The 17637-nt window shown below is 41.7% G+C and overlaps 1 protein-coding gene across 1 annotated transcript in view; it reads left to right on the forward strand.

Annotated features, from left to right (window-relative positions):
* lamc3 (laminin, gamma 3) overlaps positions 1 to 16255 on the forward strand; it is a gene marked incomplete at its 5' end in the record, with an annotated part of 260453 nt that extends 244198 nt beyond the window's left edge. The window contains 2 exon segments of the mRNA XM_079525276.1: positions 7405 to 7507; positions 12361 to 16255. Of these exon segments, the coding sequence (XP_079381402.1) occupies positions 7405 to 7507; positions 12361 to 12623 (366 nt within the window). The 3' untranslated portion in view covers positions 12624 to 16255.
* Between the last annotated feature and the right edge of the window lie 1382 nt (positions 16256 to 17637).

Here is a 17637-nt window from a genome sequence, read left to right on the forward strand (position 1 = left end):
ATGTAACCTGTGTAATATTTTAAATTGTATAAGACCATGCCTGGCGCATACTGAAGAAGAGTGCACTAATTTTTGAGATGTAGACCATTGCTCGTCAGTGATAGATATTCCTAAATCGTTTTCCCAAGCAGTTTTTAAATAATCCAAGGAGGCATTACTATCTAAACATGAGAGAGAATTATAAATAATAGAAACACCTCCTTTGACCAATGGGTCAGGTAGAAATATAGATTCCATTGATGAGTTGGTAGGTATGTTTGGAAATGAAGCAGTGTGCTGTGTTAAAAAATGTCGTATCTGTAGAAATCTAAAAAAATGTGATTGGGGTAAATTAAATTTGCGTCGTATTTGTTCAAAGGTCGGAAATAACCCATCAATATAAAGATCTTTGAAGGAGTGAATACCATTTCTATGCCACACTTTAAACAATGAGTCAGAAAGGGAAGGTGAAAAAGCATGGTTAGCGACCAGTGGTGCGCGCACAGAACCCGGGTGCCAACCGAAATGCCTTCGTATTGAGAGCCAGATTTTGAGAGAATGCGAGACTATGGAATTCTTTGGCAACTTAGTATATTTTGAGGCCACTGGGGAAAAGATTAATGCTGACAACGATGTTGGGGGGCAACATTGACCTTCAATAAATGCCCACGTAGGCAATTGATCTTGGAGCCAAAATGAGAGCGCACGTAAATTACACGCCCAGTAATAGAGTTTGAAGTTAGGTAATCCCATTCCGCCCTCTGATTTAGGCCTCTGCAAAAAATCCTTCCTTATTCGGGGGTGTTTCTTATCCCAAATGAACTTGGAGATCATTTTATCTAGATTCTTAAAAAAAGTGTTGTTAACAAAAATTGGAATACATTGGAATAGAAACAGATATTTAGGGAGGACATTCATTTTAATTATATTAATTCGGCCGGCAAGTGAGATAGGAAGGTTCGACCATTTTGCAAAATCTTGTTCAGTACGTTCAAAAAGTTTTGTATGGTTTTGCTTGAACAAGTCATTAAGCGCTTTGGTTACCGTGATTCCTAAATACCGAAAGCTGGTTGTAACATTAAATGGATGGGAGCCGAAAGTTTGATTGCCTTGTGTATTGATAGGAAATAAAACGCTTTTGGAAACGTTGACCTTATACCCTGAAACCCTGCCAAAACTTTCTAAGGTGGACATGATACTAGGAATAGATGTGGAAGGTTTGGATATGTATAATAATAAATCGTCAGCGTAAAGTGAAACTTTATGCTCTCTATCTCCTCTGAAGATACCAGTGTAGGTGTCTGAAGCACGCAACTATACACTTCTTAAACTATACATGTCCCCCCTCTGAGCACTTCTTTCGGATATAGATAGAATTTATCCATAGAATTGCTCATAATTGCTAGAACCATCGCTTTACTTTAAACATTTTTTATATTACCTAAGCTATTTAACAGCATCAACATCCTATTAACACTAAGCTATTTTACCCTATTTGTCACTTCCTCCTGCCAGTCTATCTATAATTGAAACAACGTGCTAGGTATGTTTTGTGCACGCAGATCTGCTATTTTTAAAAATCCTTTTCTATCTTTCGGTAATTTTTTTTTCCCTAACTTCAAATAAAATGATCTCACATCTATAGAGAAATAAACTAAGGATAACCTAGAAATACTTAAATTTGGAAAGAAACACATCTAGGAATACATTTTGAAAAAACACACTAACAATAAACTTTCTCCGGTAAGTAGGAAGGCCGATTTAAGATTTGTGACCATTATAGTTAATCAAAATATAAAACATATTACAACAGTTAAATGGTTTTTAACTGTTAAATCTTGTTCATTGAAAATAGCTGATCCGCGGGTTCACTACTGATTTCTTAAAATAAAATGCTAGTATTTACATGACTCGTAACTTAAAATAGTATTTACATAATGTTCTCTTTGTTAAAATAGTATTTACATGACTCTGCTGTAGGTTCTCATTGTTAAAATAGTATGTACATGACTCTGCTGTAGATGGTTTACACTATTATTGATATATTTATTGATATATAAATAAACACCATGATCAACTAGACATTCAAATTGAACCTCATAGCTTATCATACAAATGTGTATGCGTCTTAATTAATTGACCAGTATGCTTGCTGCTTGATTGTTTGATGGAAAGTCCAGACAATAAAAATCCTTCCTTCTAAAATCCTCCTCCGGCACATAATTGCATGGACAAGTCCCTGTCTGAAACAAGGATGCCGGCTGGAAGCGACAACTGTTTATGCCCCTTTTTGGGATATTACAAGCCATATTCTATGTACAAAGATGAAGCTCGCACTTTCAACACTGGTAGTGTTGCTAACAGTAATGAAAACACAATCGGATTCAGAAATCCGGTTGCACAGGTATCTGACCATTGTTTATACAAATAGGAAAAAGACTGACTACAATGCAACAGCAGCTGTAACCATGCACCGTCAGTGACAGTGCATGTGTGTATTACGCTATGTTACTGAACTGTGGAGTATGCTGCACTTTGTAAAAATGGCAAAATATAACTCCTAACGTTGTTGACATGGGACTGATAGATCCCCCTGACTTATTTACAAAATCATTCCTGCATCCCAGGACTCATTACATTGATAATCTATTTACATCACTGCTTGGAATCAAGAATATAGTTAAGTGAAATGCCTGACCACGATCTCTAGCTGAATAAAGTGAGGTAGGAGAGGTATTAGGTAAATGTTGACTACAAAAATGAGCCAACAGGGCATTTGCCATGAGTGTGAATTATCCAACTATTAGGGGACCTTCTCTTGCCCCCCCCCCCCCCCCCCAAACACTGACGCCTGTCAATCACACTGCTACTCTGAAATGAGGGGTGCAAATGGACACCTGGTTGGCGTAAGTGACATGTCATGCTGTGAAACTCTCCTTAAATTAGAGAAACTAAACTGAACTGAAAACTGAACAATATGAGCCCCCACTGTTATTTTAACAGCTGTGATCAGGCTATTTCTGCGGACAAGTTTACATTTTGCGTGTCCCACACATTACTTATGTAACTGAAAATGCCTTATGCTATCTTGCCTTAGGCGTTGGGGGGGCTGGTGAACTAGTCAAGCCCAATGATTTAGATACCCCTTGATATGTGAGTCTTACTTACAATATGAGATACTCAGTAGTATACGGTATCTATCTGCCTGTGTTATATATATTCTTCAGTGCTCCTGGGCACGCATGGGAGGGAGACATGACGTCATGCCATCCACTGTTGGTGACAACAACTTATTTCTTACTTTACTGTTCCATATCTATGTTGTAAATTACCTATTTTGTTTAAGGGTGCTACAGTAGTATTTACGCATTTTAAATCTACATAATTAGTCAATGTATAAAGTCGAACCTTGTGTGCTCATGCCAATTCTTTATCCCTATTTGCATGATGTCTCTGAGTGGCAATTGACCACTCTGCATTAAACATTACATAGGGAATCATCCCCTATTTGGCTGTGGGGTTGTCTGATTTGACCTATTTGTTCATTAATATTACGTTTGAATCAAGACCAATTTACTACAAAATGAGTGAGTCCTTAAACTCCCCTCATTCAATTGTCTGATAGATTATTGACTATAGGACAGTTGTATGATCATATCGACATGCCATTCCTTATCCAAATCAAATCACCAGTATCTCATCTAAAACAAATATGACATGTCAGCTAGCAATAGGCATAGTGCTGGTTCACGTAAATACTATACTGCATGTCATCTCAACTCACAAGCCAAAGGACAGTATCCTGTTACCCACGTCGCAAAACTGCTTCTTTTAGGCACCAACAATGTCAACGCCGTCACCATGCACCAACGGAGGTGACGAAATCAACACCATGAATGACGCCAAGAGACCGTGGCCCAAGGGAGCCCTGGGTTGCTGCTCACCACAATAAAGTTGAATTGAAGCTATCCATAATGCTGACAAGAAATAGCACTTAGGCTCATATGCCACTTTACTCACCCAGTCACTGCGAGACCACCAACGCAAACCACCATCACAATCGCACACCGCCCCAAGAGATGCCCAGTGTTCAATCACATGAAAGGAAAAAGAACAATCATTAGTTCATCAAGCCTGGAATGTTTCCTTTTTCACATAGTCCTCCATTGTCCCTCTGTCCGAGTGCCTCCTGTCACTCACGTGTCCATGTTCACAAAATGTCACTTTTCGGAAAACAGTCCTTTCCCGACTGTGTTGGGCCCCAAACCAACACATGCATATATCGTTCAAACATCAAAGTGCGGAAGCAGTCTACTGACTGTACATGTGACTTATTGACCTCTCTTTTAGCAATCGTGCGATGTGATAAGTGGTGCACTCAATGGTCCAGCAGTACCCAGGTTACGCAAAACACAGTACTACTCATTTCTATGTCTGGTGAATCAATTTGGCCAATAATACCCTTTACATATCTAATTGCACCTCACTCACACTAACGTATGAGTTCTGTGTCTCACTTTTTTAGGTTCACACTCACACAGTTTCTCATGAGGGAATTGCGCTTGTCCATATGATCAACTCAACACAACTCCAAACCATGTCTTCCCTAATGGATGACCTGTCCGTATATGGGACCGTAATACTCATACGCATGTAGTTGAATACTGTAATTACTGGTTACTGTGTAGATTATGGTTATTACAAAACATACATTAACCACTCCAGCCCTATATACATTTTTTCCCTGTTGCAAATAACTAATTTACAAGAACAACACATTGTGAGCTCGTAGATCTGCTTATTTTACAGTTATTTTATAATTCAAAATGAGACATTCTGCTAAATTGACAGAGTTTCTTAAATACAGCCACAGCTAACACTAATTTACTATTAAGCCTACATTTGAATTCTGGACATTTACTTGCTACAGAGTATTCCTATATCGTGTATGTATAAGTAACACATTTCAGAACCTTTCTCCACCACTCATATTACTGTAATAATAGACTTATTTACACTCACCAGACTCCATGTGTGGCCACTCAGGGCAGCTGCTGTCAATGGTGGGGGAGAAGAACGGGGCTACTTAACACAAACAGGGGTTCCTATCTTGACTGGGTAAAACTACGATGACAGTTACAAACATTACCTATTGTAAGGAGTTACTAATTACCTATACATTTCATGCTTTGAGTATAATTTTGCCTATCTATTTAGTCCAAATATAAAAAGTGACAAAGCACAATTACACTCAACTTGCCGTGACTCTGGGAAATTGTTATATTGTCATTACATTTAAAATAAGACGTAATAAGATAATATATATGACCATGATGATCAGCTAACCACGTTACTGTTTGTTAATTACTTTGAATACTCGGACCTTAAAACAACCCTACTATTAACCATTACTACTATCTGAACCTGCTATACTGCCAACAAGACAGCATTTACTGGGATGTGCGTACCGGTAGACCTGCTATTTTCTGAGACTGTCTGTCTGCCTGAGTCTGCCTCTGACAACTGCTAACTGCTGTTCACTAACCATGGGTGGTGACACTAAACTGAGATACCAGGACCACATTCTTCATACTTACTTGTTCACAATGCCACATTTATACTTTTTATACTATACTAAATCACCATTTAACTTTTTACAAAAATAGTATTTTCCGTTCATCCACACGTACGTGTCCACCCACTTCCATACTTCATACTCAACATTCCACATTCCACATTCATACCTGCTGCTCGAGTCTTACGCGTTACCAGAACCTATGAATCAATCTCATATACAATTTGCTGTTTCACCATTCTCTTTTAATCTTCCCTGTGGGCTGTTTGGTCCCAACAGGAGAGAAAAGAAAGAAAATAACGGTGGACGCTGTCTGTATGATTTCCTATGCTATTCCCTATCCTACTGATATAGGCTATAGTTTCTCTATATAAATGTCTATGAAAGACTGTTACCACTCGGCAACGATGAAATACGATGAGGAGGGACTGTCACCACTCCTTTAAATACGATGAATACGATGAGGGACTGTCACCAGCTCTTTTAAATACGATGAATACGATGAGGGACTGTCACCAGCTCTTTTAAATACGATGAATACGATGAGGGACTGTCACCAGCTCTTTTAAATACGATGAATACGATGAACTAGTACTTTGTACGACTGTATCTCTAACGACACAGCCTCAAAATACAAAATGTTGTACATTGAGTCAAAACACTCTTACCCCAAAGTTCGTTTAGGTGTTGTCCCTGTCGGACCAGCATCTCAGATCCATATGCACAGCGCTCTCATCTGAAAAAAAGAATGCTGACGGACAGTAGAAACACCCTGCTCACAGCGCCATAATTGTTGTGGGAACTTAATACTCATAACAGAGACTTTAAGAAATAATCGAGGTAGAGAGTGAACTGAACCAATGTCACGTTTATTACAAGGAACATGGTCTGTACCAGTCCAGGGAGGTGCACGGATGCCAGCCTCCCTAGCTGTAGACATGAGTCTCTCTTATACACAGTGAAGGAACACAAATACATTTGAGGTGTGGTCAGTGGACATGGTCAAACATGGGTCTTGGGTAAGAATAGGTCATCTTGACAGACAATCAACAGGTGGAAGCCTTGCTCCAGGCAGTGTAGTATGAGGTACCGCACACACCCACACCACCTATGAGGCCCACGCACACACCCACACCCCCTCTGAGGTACGCACACACCCACACCACCTCTGAGGTACCGCACACACCCACACCACCTCTGAGGTACTGCACACACACACCCACACCACCTCTGAGGTACTGCACACACACACCCACACCCGTATGCACATACCCACACCACCTCTGAGGTATACGCACACACCCACACCACCTCTGAGGTATACGCACACACACCCACACCACCTCTGAGGTATACACACACACACACACACACACCACCTCTGAGGTATACGCGCACACACACACACCACCTCTGAGGTATACGCGCACACACCCACACCACCTCTGAGGTACGCACACACCCACACCCGTATGCACACACCCACACCACCTCTGAGGTATACGCGCACACACCCACACCACCTCTGAGGTACGCACACCCACACCCGTATGCACACACCCACACCACCTCTGAGGTACGCACACACCCACACCACCTCTGAGGTACGCACACACACACACCACCTCTGAGGTACGCACACACCCACACCACCTCTGAGGTACGCTAGCTGCTACGCATGCTGATTTCTGCTCCCTTTGTCGTTTTCCAGTTCCGTAGGCAGTGCAGGAATGCCATTAGTAAGGGATTAAGGGATAATGTCTGGCTAGCTGGTCATTGTTGGGAGATAATTCACCGACGCAAAGAGATGATGTCTTAACTGGACATAACGGTTTGTGTCTTCTCCCCAGCAGCCTGTCGTGTCCCTGACCAGCGTGAAGGAGGACATGGAAGCTGCCAAACTCCGTTTAGAAGCCTATTCTAATACACTGACTGAGCTCATCAATAAGATAGGTAGGTACCGTTTTCTTGACAGCCACATGATACCCTAACCTCGCGACCCCAGACTTTCCACCTGGGAGGAAAGCCTGGTCTACAGTGGTTGGAAAAAGTACTCAATTGTTTTACTTAAGTAAAAGTACCAATACTGCAATTTAAAACTACTCCGTTACAAGTAAAAGTACGGAATTGAAAATGTACTTGAGTAAAAGTACAAAAGTATCGGCATCAAAATGTACTTAACACAGCCGACGCGAATCGCGTATCAATACGTTATCAATTAATCAAACGTCGGGTGCGAATCACGTATCAATACGTTTCAATCACTTTTTTATAGCATACTTTCATTCATCTTTTTACCCACCCGGACAATGAAGAATCATCCCCCTATCATTGCTGCTTAGTCCCGCTCACGTGATCAGAAAAAAAAAAAGAAAAAAAAAAACCCTCCCCTCCTGAAAAAAGGAGGGCGGGCCGCTTTACGTGTATAAACCAGTGTAAAATGGATGCGCCCATGCCGATCTAGCCGGTGTGTGAAAATAATCAAATTTCACCTAACCTCGCCTCACCAGGCTTTCCTCCACCTATTGGCTTTTACCGATTCCCCCCTCCCCTCCTGTTTCTCCTGCAGGAGGAGGGCCTTGCGAGATGGGGGCTCATGTCTCGGAAAAAAACATACGGAACGCTGTTACGCTGCCTAACACATGATCTGCAGATTCTGCACCAGATCGGCATTGCACAACGTCTGCAACACACATGGACAGATGCATGTTTACTTCTTCATACTGTAGCGACCAAACGATCCCCGAGCCTACAATACTACGAACTAACAAACGAACTACAGTATCGAGAGGGGCCGCCATGACAACAGACAGTCTACCGTTGGGGGATCACGTATCGCCATGCAGAGCCGTCATAATCGGAGATCGCTCGGACGTATGATTGTAACGCTTTTTTATTCATTATAATTGTAGTGATAAGACCGCAATGAACGCGTCGGGGACGTAATCGACCCGGGTGTAATGTATAACGAACTTTTCCGCGTCCTAAACCGTGCATGCCCAGGCATGTTCCCCTATAGTAGCTTGAAAAACAAAATCAGCTCATGATGACAACGCGTCTCACCGTTATACTATAGTTCTGAACCGAACGGTGGAATGGGACTTTTTATAGCCGTACGATCAAGACTTGTGCTGCCCAATGTGCCCATGACCCCCCCCCCCCCCCCAATGTTACTGCGATCAAAACAATGAAAGCAGTGAATCATCATCATCGATTCATCATCTAGAGAAAGCAGAGTTATGAAGGTTTATAGTCAGACATTGACAGGCAGATATAACAATAAACACAATAAATATGCTATACATCCTATACACCGAATGAAAGCCCTGAATGTGTACTTTTACGAGGAAAAGAGTAAACATTGATCCCATGTACAGTTTGTCATAAATTGGCTACTGGGTGGATGCACATTGCGCCCACCAGATATAACTGCAGAGAAGACATGGACCCGAACTCAATATTCACAAAATAAGGCCTATAGCGACATATAAATACTATATACCGTATGAAACAGAAGACTCTCTGCTTTCATAAGAAAAAAACTTCTACTGTAGTAATAATAAAAATCACACCCATGTGAAGTGAGTGGTGCAACTCTGTCCCATATTCTGTTCTCTGCTTATTCAATACAGCTCGCTATATACGGACTGAGGCAGAAAGTCATGTAAACCTTTTATTTACAGTTTGGTCTGTAAACTTCTACTGTAATAATAAAAATCACACCCCTGTGAAGTGAGCGTTGCAACTGTTCTGTACTTATTCACTACAGCTCGCTATATACGGACTGAGACAGAAAGTCATGTAAACCTTTTATTTACAGTTTGGTCTGTAAACTTCTACTGTAATAATAAAAATCACACCCCTGTGAAGTGAGCGGTGCAACTGTTCTCTACAGTTGCACCGCGCAACTGTAGAGAACAGTTGCACCGCTCACTTCACAGGGGTGTGATTTGTATTGAATAAGCAGAGAACAGAATATGGGACAGAGTTGCACCACTCACTTCACATGGGTGTGATTTTTATTATTACTACAGTAGAAGTTTTTTTCTTATGAAAGCAGAGAGTCTTCTGTTTCATACGGTATATAGTATTTATATGTCACTATAGGCCTTATTTTGTGAATATTGAGGAGTTCACGTCCATGTCTTCTCTGAAGTTATCTGGTGGGCACAAGCTGCATTCAATAACCAATTACTGTCTAACTGTAGATGGGATCAATGTATACTGTTTTCCTCGTAAAAGTACACATTCAGGGCTTTCATTCGGTGTATAGGATGTATAGGATATTTATTGGGTTCAATTTTATATCTGCCTGTCAATGTCTCTGACTTTAAACCATCCATAACTCTGCTCGCTGTTCAAGATAACCACTTCCAGGCAAATGCAGGTGTTGCAAAAAGGTCAATATCTCCAGAATGGAACATGGTAAAATCAAAATGTATTTTTTAAATTGAAGTGGACAAGTTCAGCTTTCTTTTGATGTATGTGTGTGATTCTCACTATAAGAGAACATTTTGCTGTGGGCCCCCGAACAAGGCCTTTGTGCAATGTTAAACGGTAGCAACATCCAAATAGGCCTGCCGAGATCTTGTAGCAATCAAAGTGTTAAAGTACAAAAGTACCTCCCCCTGGCCAGCCGGGGCGCCTGATAGAGGTGGAAAGGAACTGGTTTTAATAACGTGTTCCTTCCACGCGCTACGTCCAACCAGGGAAACTCCCCCGTCAGGTGAAAATAAGCAGCTTGGACTCCTCATGCATAGTAGGAAGAATGAGGTCATGCCCCCCCCCCCCCCCAGGTTGGCAGAGGAAGTGTAGCGCCCAGGATTACATTAGATAATTGACACTGGGTGAAAAAATGGGTTACAAAATCGTGGGATAAAAATTATATATAAAAAAAAAAAATCACACCCGTGTGAGTGGTGTAAGGTCTTATATAGTGACGTCACATACTAACCATAGCAACCGTGCTCATTTTTTTTGGTACGGACAGACACGGGTACATCGCTTTTTGAGTGGTGTAAACCACTCCTACAACTGGCTTTGTTAGTCTGTCTGTCTGTCTGTCTGTCTGTCTGTGCTCAAAAAATGAGCACGGTTGCTATGGTCACCCAGTTCACACGGGTGTGATTTCATTACGTCAGACATTACGTCAGACCACAGCTGATCAGTCTATATAAGACCTTACACCACTCAGTTCACACGGGTGTGATTTTTTTGGTACGAACAGACACGGGTACAAAGCCAGTTGTTGGAGTGGTTTACACCACTCAAAAAGAAAAGTTCAGTATTTAGAACCACTGATCTAATCTCCTCCCTCTCTTAAACTCACGAAGCCTAAAATGTCAACCCATGCAATATAACGAGTCTCCGCTCCCTCTTTTCAATGCCTCATTTAGTATGGAAATCCCCGCGCCACCGTTTCATCCCCGCGGTCATGTTTCAGCACGAAAAGGCCAAAATGTCACACGTTAATGGGTCCCAGAAGCCTGTACTTGTCTTTACAATCCAAGTGGGTTGAAATGATACAGCAGTGTAGAATTTGCCCGATGCAATCATAACAAGATCCAAGTTCACGGTGAATAATTTCCAACGCTTATAAATGTGCTGTGAAAGGGAGGCAACTTTCATCTTTGGTATAGTCAAAAGGTTACTCTGCTTAGGTTGTGATCATAATGATCAAATCAATATAGGCCGCGTCATGTTTATAGTGTATTCATTTGAGTGATGTGAGTTTCTCTAAAGCATTTCTAATCATGGTGACCTTAACAAAGATCTGGCTGATCACACTATATTGTTGCAAAGCTTTTATCTACATTCTCACACCACCACGTCAAAGCAGTTTTTATGAGCAGTGCTAGCTATAGCCCCTCCAAGCGCCAATTAATTTACGTGGGCCTTGATGCCGTCGTAATGGCTGATTTTACACTTGCTGAAAATAGCCGATCTTTTAAGCTCACAAGTTAACGTGCCGCGCTTTGTGACTTGTGAGCTTGTAGATCGGCTATTTTCAGCATGCAACCAAGTGTAAAATGACTTGTACTGAATCTCTTGTCCACTAGTCCCTTCCTAACATTTTAGTCCAGTTTTCATTTGTTGACGAAATTGTCAATATATTTAGTCTTAGTCCCGCGCACTCAGATCAGCCAACGCAGGGAAGCTGAAGTACCTTCACTAAAAACGCCGGGACAACGCTCCACACGTCCCAAACTCTTCTCCCTTCTGGCTCCAAAACTATGGAATTCACTTCCCATCACAATCAGAACTGCAGCCTCACTCCCAATCTTCCGCCGTAGTCTGAAAACCCACCTCTTCAGACTCCACCATGGCCCGTAGCACTTGCCCTAGCCTAGCCCCTTAGATAGCACTTTATGTAGACTTAGATACAGACATTAAACAGACTTATAGCTTGTTACGTAGACAGCACTAGAATTGCATTTGATGTAGTCATAGCACTTTATAGTACACATGTATAATATATAGTATAGTATGTATAGTTTACATAGATACTCCACTGTTACGTTCTTAGCTTACGCATGTTTCATGATAACTACTTTTTATGTATGTGATGTATTGCCATGCTTTTTGTTATTGCTTAATGTAAGTCGCTCTGGATTAAGAGCGTCTGCTAAATGCCTAAATTGTAAATTGTAAATTGTAAATTGTAAATTGTAAATCATAGCTTAGTTTTCATTTCGTTTCCATTTAGTTTTCCTCAGTCAAAAAAGGTAGTCGACGAACATTTTTCGTCACAGCATTAGTCGACGAAATCAACACTATACTCTCTTCCTGTCGCACGTCGTCCGCAGACGAGACGGTGCCCCTGGAGCGCTTTGACCACGTGCTGAACGAGACGGCGCGGCGGCTGACCATGCTCCGCGGCAGCGTGGAGAGCCCCGGGCTGGGCTGGAAGATCCAGAAGCTGCGCCTGGCGGCCAAGGAGCAGCAGAGTCGCCTGGGCGCCCTGGAGCAGGACCTGCAGGACATCCGAGAGGAGAGGGACAGCCTCAAGGACATCACCCTGAACCTACCGCAGTCCTGCCCCCAAGCCACGGGAACGGGCAAAGGCTAGACCTATGGGTGGGGGTGGGTGTGTGTACATACTGGGTGGCAACCACTTGAAACCTCCCAGCGTCCATATTCTGGGGGGAACATTAGCCTGAATAAATTGCTTGATTTTTGTTTTGGCGAAAAGATTTGGTGTGTAAACGGTAAACAGATACTGTAGGTCCAAGTGTACAGAGCCAACTCAGGTCCAGTTTACTAAGTATTAAGAGGGTTTTTAACCCGTTTAGGCCTGACCTCGAAATTTCGAAAAATTCTTCTAAATCCTCCAGTTTTCTGAAATAAATATTTTCACGATTTATCAAAAATAGCAGACCTACAAGCTCGTAGCGCGCCACCGAGTGGCGCGCTACGAGCTTGTAGATATGCTATTTTTCAATAGCTACATTTTAACATAATGTTTAAAACGCCAAAAGGGGTTCCCGCCCAAAATGGTTAATGTTCCTGGCAGTGTTGGAAAAGTTACTCAAAAACGGTAATATTATTACCTTACATACCGGTATTACTCCCTGTCGAAAGTAACTTGTTACTTATTAATTCACTTTTCTCGCCCCCAGTAATTTAATCTTTTTTTAAGATTTGTTTTTGGCTTTTCTGCCTTGACAGGAAAGAGGGAGAGAGAGACGGGGGGGAGACATGCAGCAAAGGTTGTCATGAACGGGACTCGAACACGCAACGCGCTGTCAGGCCAGAGCCTATTATGTGGCATGCGCCTGGACCACTAGGCCAGCGTGCGCCCAGTAATTTCATCTTTTGTCCCCAAAAGTCTCACCGGTATGTTCCAGACGGTTTAAGCCAAGGCCTGCCCTTCCATATCCAATAATTCACACGCACAGACAAGTGTGCATCGTTTCCGTATCTGCTCTACAAACTACTATTATAAAACTCGTTTAAAAATAGTAACTAGTTATACTTTTGGAAAATAGTAAATGTAATATCACTCAAATTATGAAAGTAATTAGTTACTAGCACTGGAAAAAGGTAATAATATTACTTTCCAACACCGCCGCACAGTACAAAAGTAGGTTGGTATAGATGCTACGTTGTTAGCTTCGGAAACCCAGACGTTTTTATATACTACTTTGATAACTGCGTGCAGTGTTGTGAACTTAAAATAGCCGATCAAGCTCACAGCCAGGTCTGCTTTTAACTGGGAAGGTTCTGGCTCGCTAAATGGCACTCGTCGTGTGTATTTTTATTCCCAGCCCTGATGTCCCTTCCAAGTCTGTACAGAATTTATCCTCTTTTAACACATAACACACATAACACACACACACACACGTGCGCGCACGCACACATGCGCGCAGCCGCGCACACACACACACACACGCGCTTGGATACATCAGTACAGACTTATCCTCTTTGTCTGCCATTAATTACATCCTCCTCCTTCCTCCTGTAAATTCCCCCCCCCCCCCCCCCTTTTTTTTATATCTTCCACCGCCATATTACCAACAACATCAGAAGTTTAATTAAACTATGAATAATAACTAACCATTCCGAGCTGCCAGAGTGCTCTGTCAAAGTTTTAAAAATAACGCTGATAATTTTTTTCTTTTTGTGTGCAGCAGGCCAGCTAAGGGTTTAAAGTTGTTGCGAGTGCTTCTCCCAAAACTGACACGTTCAATTTACACTTGAGCTCTTTCTCATCAGCCGGGCCTTAATTAACAATTAGCGGTGTGTTGGCCTCAGCTGTTCAGGTCAGCCTTTCAACAGCAGCGTACGACCTCTGTTAGTTATTCTCACACTGGGTCCTCTATGCCTCCTCGCTTAAACTTCAGGTGTATTGTTACCTCCAGTGGTGGAAAAAGTACTCACATTTTTTTTACTTAACCCATTTTGACCTGAGATCAGATTCTAAAAATCTGAAAAGTCTTCTACATCCTGACAGTTTTCTGAAAAAGCTATGTTTCTATGTCAGTCGTTCAAAAATAGTAGACCTACAAGCTCGTAGCGCGCCACTCGGTGGCGCGCTATGAGCTTGTAGATCTGCTATTTTTCAATAGCTAAAGCATAACATAATGCTAACACCAAAAGGGGTTCCCGCCCAAAATGGGTTGTAAAAGTATCAATAGTGCAATGTAGAAATACTCTGTTACAAGTAAAAGTCCGGAATTCAAAATGTAAATGTACAAAAAGTATTGGCATTAAAATGTACTTCAATTACCAAAACTAAAAGTACAAGCTCCAAATAGCAGATCTACAATTTATTGATCTACTGTAGATCGGCTATTTTCAAATGTATAAAGTAACTAGTAACTGGACCCCATAGTAACTAAAGTTTTCAAATAAATGTAGTGGAGTAAAAGTACAATATTTGGATCCGAGATGTGGAGTAGAAGTAAAAGTATTGGAAATTGGAAAAAGTAAAGTACATATACCTCAAAATTATACTTAAGTACAGTGCTTAAGTAAATGTACTTTACTTCTACAAAATGTCTTCTAAATCCTGTTTCTTCTGAAAAACTATATCAGTGGTGCTCAAACAAATTGACATTAGATGCCTCGCCGGTTTTAATGGGTTAACCCATTCTGTTCGGGAACCACTTTTGGTGTTTAGCTATTGAAAAATAGCAGATCTACTTGTAGGTCTGCTATTTTAAGTCTTGAAAATGTGGAGCAAATCTTTGAATATATATTCTTTCAGAGTGAACGTTTTTAACTCATATCTTTCGGCTTCTGGGAAGTCCCTGAAGGGAACATATTTTCAGATGGGGGGTCGGCGGCCAAATACATATATTTTCGGGGGGTCCTTGACATGAAAATGTTTGAGAACCACTGACACAGAAACATGGGTTTTTGGAGAAAACTGTCAGGATTTAGAAGACATTTTGTAGAATCGTCCTCCGGTCTAAATGGGTTAACTGCAAGAGTGGGTGACACTATTTTTCCGTACAAGCTTCCACGAACTGCATGTTCACAAAGAGAGAATCACAAGAAAAGGAACGTGTCAAATTCGATATCAAACGTACATAAAGATGTGTACTCAAACCTGATCGCCTCAGTCTCTTGTGGACATTAGAGACACATCAACCCTGGCAGACATCGACAGTGCCTTCGCTTTTTCCGTTCCGCGCCTCCGCCTGCCTAATGTAGTTATTGCTGTATATGTTGTCGTTTAATAACCATGCAGGGAGTTGTCATGAGACATATTCGTCATCATGTTCATGTGCTGTAAGAAGTATACAGGTTTCTGTATTCACGACAGCTCTGAGTGAACACCAGATAATGTGGTTGCAATCAATGAATGGGATTATTTAAATGAACGGAACTTCAATACTACTATTGTGAAAGAATAATCTTTACTTACGTGTGTGTGTGTGTGTGTGTGTGTGTGTGTGTGTGTGTGTGTGTGCGTGTGTGTGTGTGTGTGTGCGTGTGCGTGTGCGTGCGTGTGCGCGCGCGAGAAAGAGAGACAGAGGAAAATAGAGAAGTGATATTAGGGTTTCAAACAATCGCTTTGCAATATTCTCTTTTGTCTAGTTCGTTTTACGTACCGGAAATCCTCCTGTCTTTATTCATTGTGTCTTTCAGGTATTGCAATATTCATAAGTAGGCCTATACAAAGATGGATTCGGTAACATATTCTGTCACTCATTGATTGTGATTCCCTTATACCAATAAACACACATTATAACACTGTCAGTCGCGTTCTTTCAACATCAATCAAAAAATGTAGTTGATTAGGTTCATCATAATCCCAAATGAACCCAACACACACACACACACACACACACACACACACACACACACACACACACACACACACACACACACACACACACACACTCTCTCCCTATCCCCCATTTCAGAATGTTTTGTGTGCCTCTCTCTCTCCACAGCCAGGGAGGTCAGGTGCCTTTCACGATGCAACTCACGTGCCAGACTTACCTAGACCTGTCACGCCACACAGGTTATACTACATAGTACATGCAGCTCACATCCCCGGTCCATATCGACCTGGCTGCCGCCAGGCTATATATGCAACGTGCAGCCCAAGACAGAAACAAAAGAAAAAGACATGGGCATCTCCGGTTTATACTTCCCATATCTTGCGTGAAGTAGGTGGCCACATTTATAACCCATTTAGGCCTGATGTCGAAATTTAAAAAATGTCTTCTAAATTCTGAAGTTTTTCTTGAAATACCTCATGTTTCTGTATCAGTGGTGCTCAATATTTCTAGCCAGACTCATAGCGAGGGTTCACTGAGGTTTCCTCCCCGCATAAGAATCTTCAGTGAATCCCCGGCTAGGCTACAATATTTCATGTCAAGAACCCCAAAAGTTATATGTAATATGCCTCACCCCCCCCCCCCCCCCTTTTGAAAATAAGTTCTTCCAGGGACTCCCCAGTTCACTCTGTAAGTCTGTAATAATATATATTCAAAGATTTGAGGCACATTTTCACGATTTTAAAAAAATAGCAGACCTACAAGTTCATAGCGCGGCACTCGGTGCCGCGCTATGAGCTTGTAGATCTGCTATTTTTCAATAGTTAAAACACCAAAAGGGGTTCCCGCCCAAAATGGGTTAAGGAGACTGGAAGCAGGTTCAAGTCTATTATTTCCAACGAAAGAGTGAACGTGAACACCTTCCGGACCGTTCTTTTTAGCCCCATGATGGTCACTGAACTACATGTTGGACCCGATAGTCACAAATTAAAGCCACATGATCTTCCCAAGACTTTTGCACTAAAATGGCTTTTCTCAGAGAGACAAATCAGGAGAAAATCGACTTATCGACCTTTCTCTGTCCCAGCAAAACACACTCTCGTGGGATATGGCGTTCGCGACTTCAGACAGTCGCCACTTAGGACAGTGTTTCTCAATCCAGGGGATCCCCAAAAGATTTGTCCTGGGTCCCCAGATGACAGTTAAGTGACTTTTAAGACCAAAAAAAAGAGAGAATAAAAAAATAACACAGCCTGTCACTGCATCAAAAGTAATCAACAATCAATACTATAAAATAATTGGTCAAACATTGACCAAATTGTCAAATAATAGAAAGTGACATTGTGAAAA

Source organism: Electrona antarctica, assembly GCF_951216825.1.
Source record: "Electrona antarctica genome assembly, chromosome: 16".
NCBI classification, from domain to species: domain Eukaryota; kingdom Metazoa; phylum Chordata; class Actinopteri; order Myctophiformes; family Myctophidae; genus Electrona; species Electrona antarctica.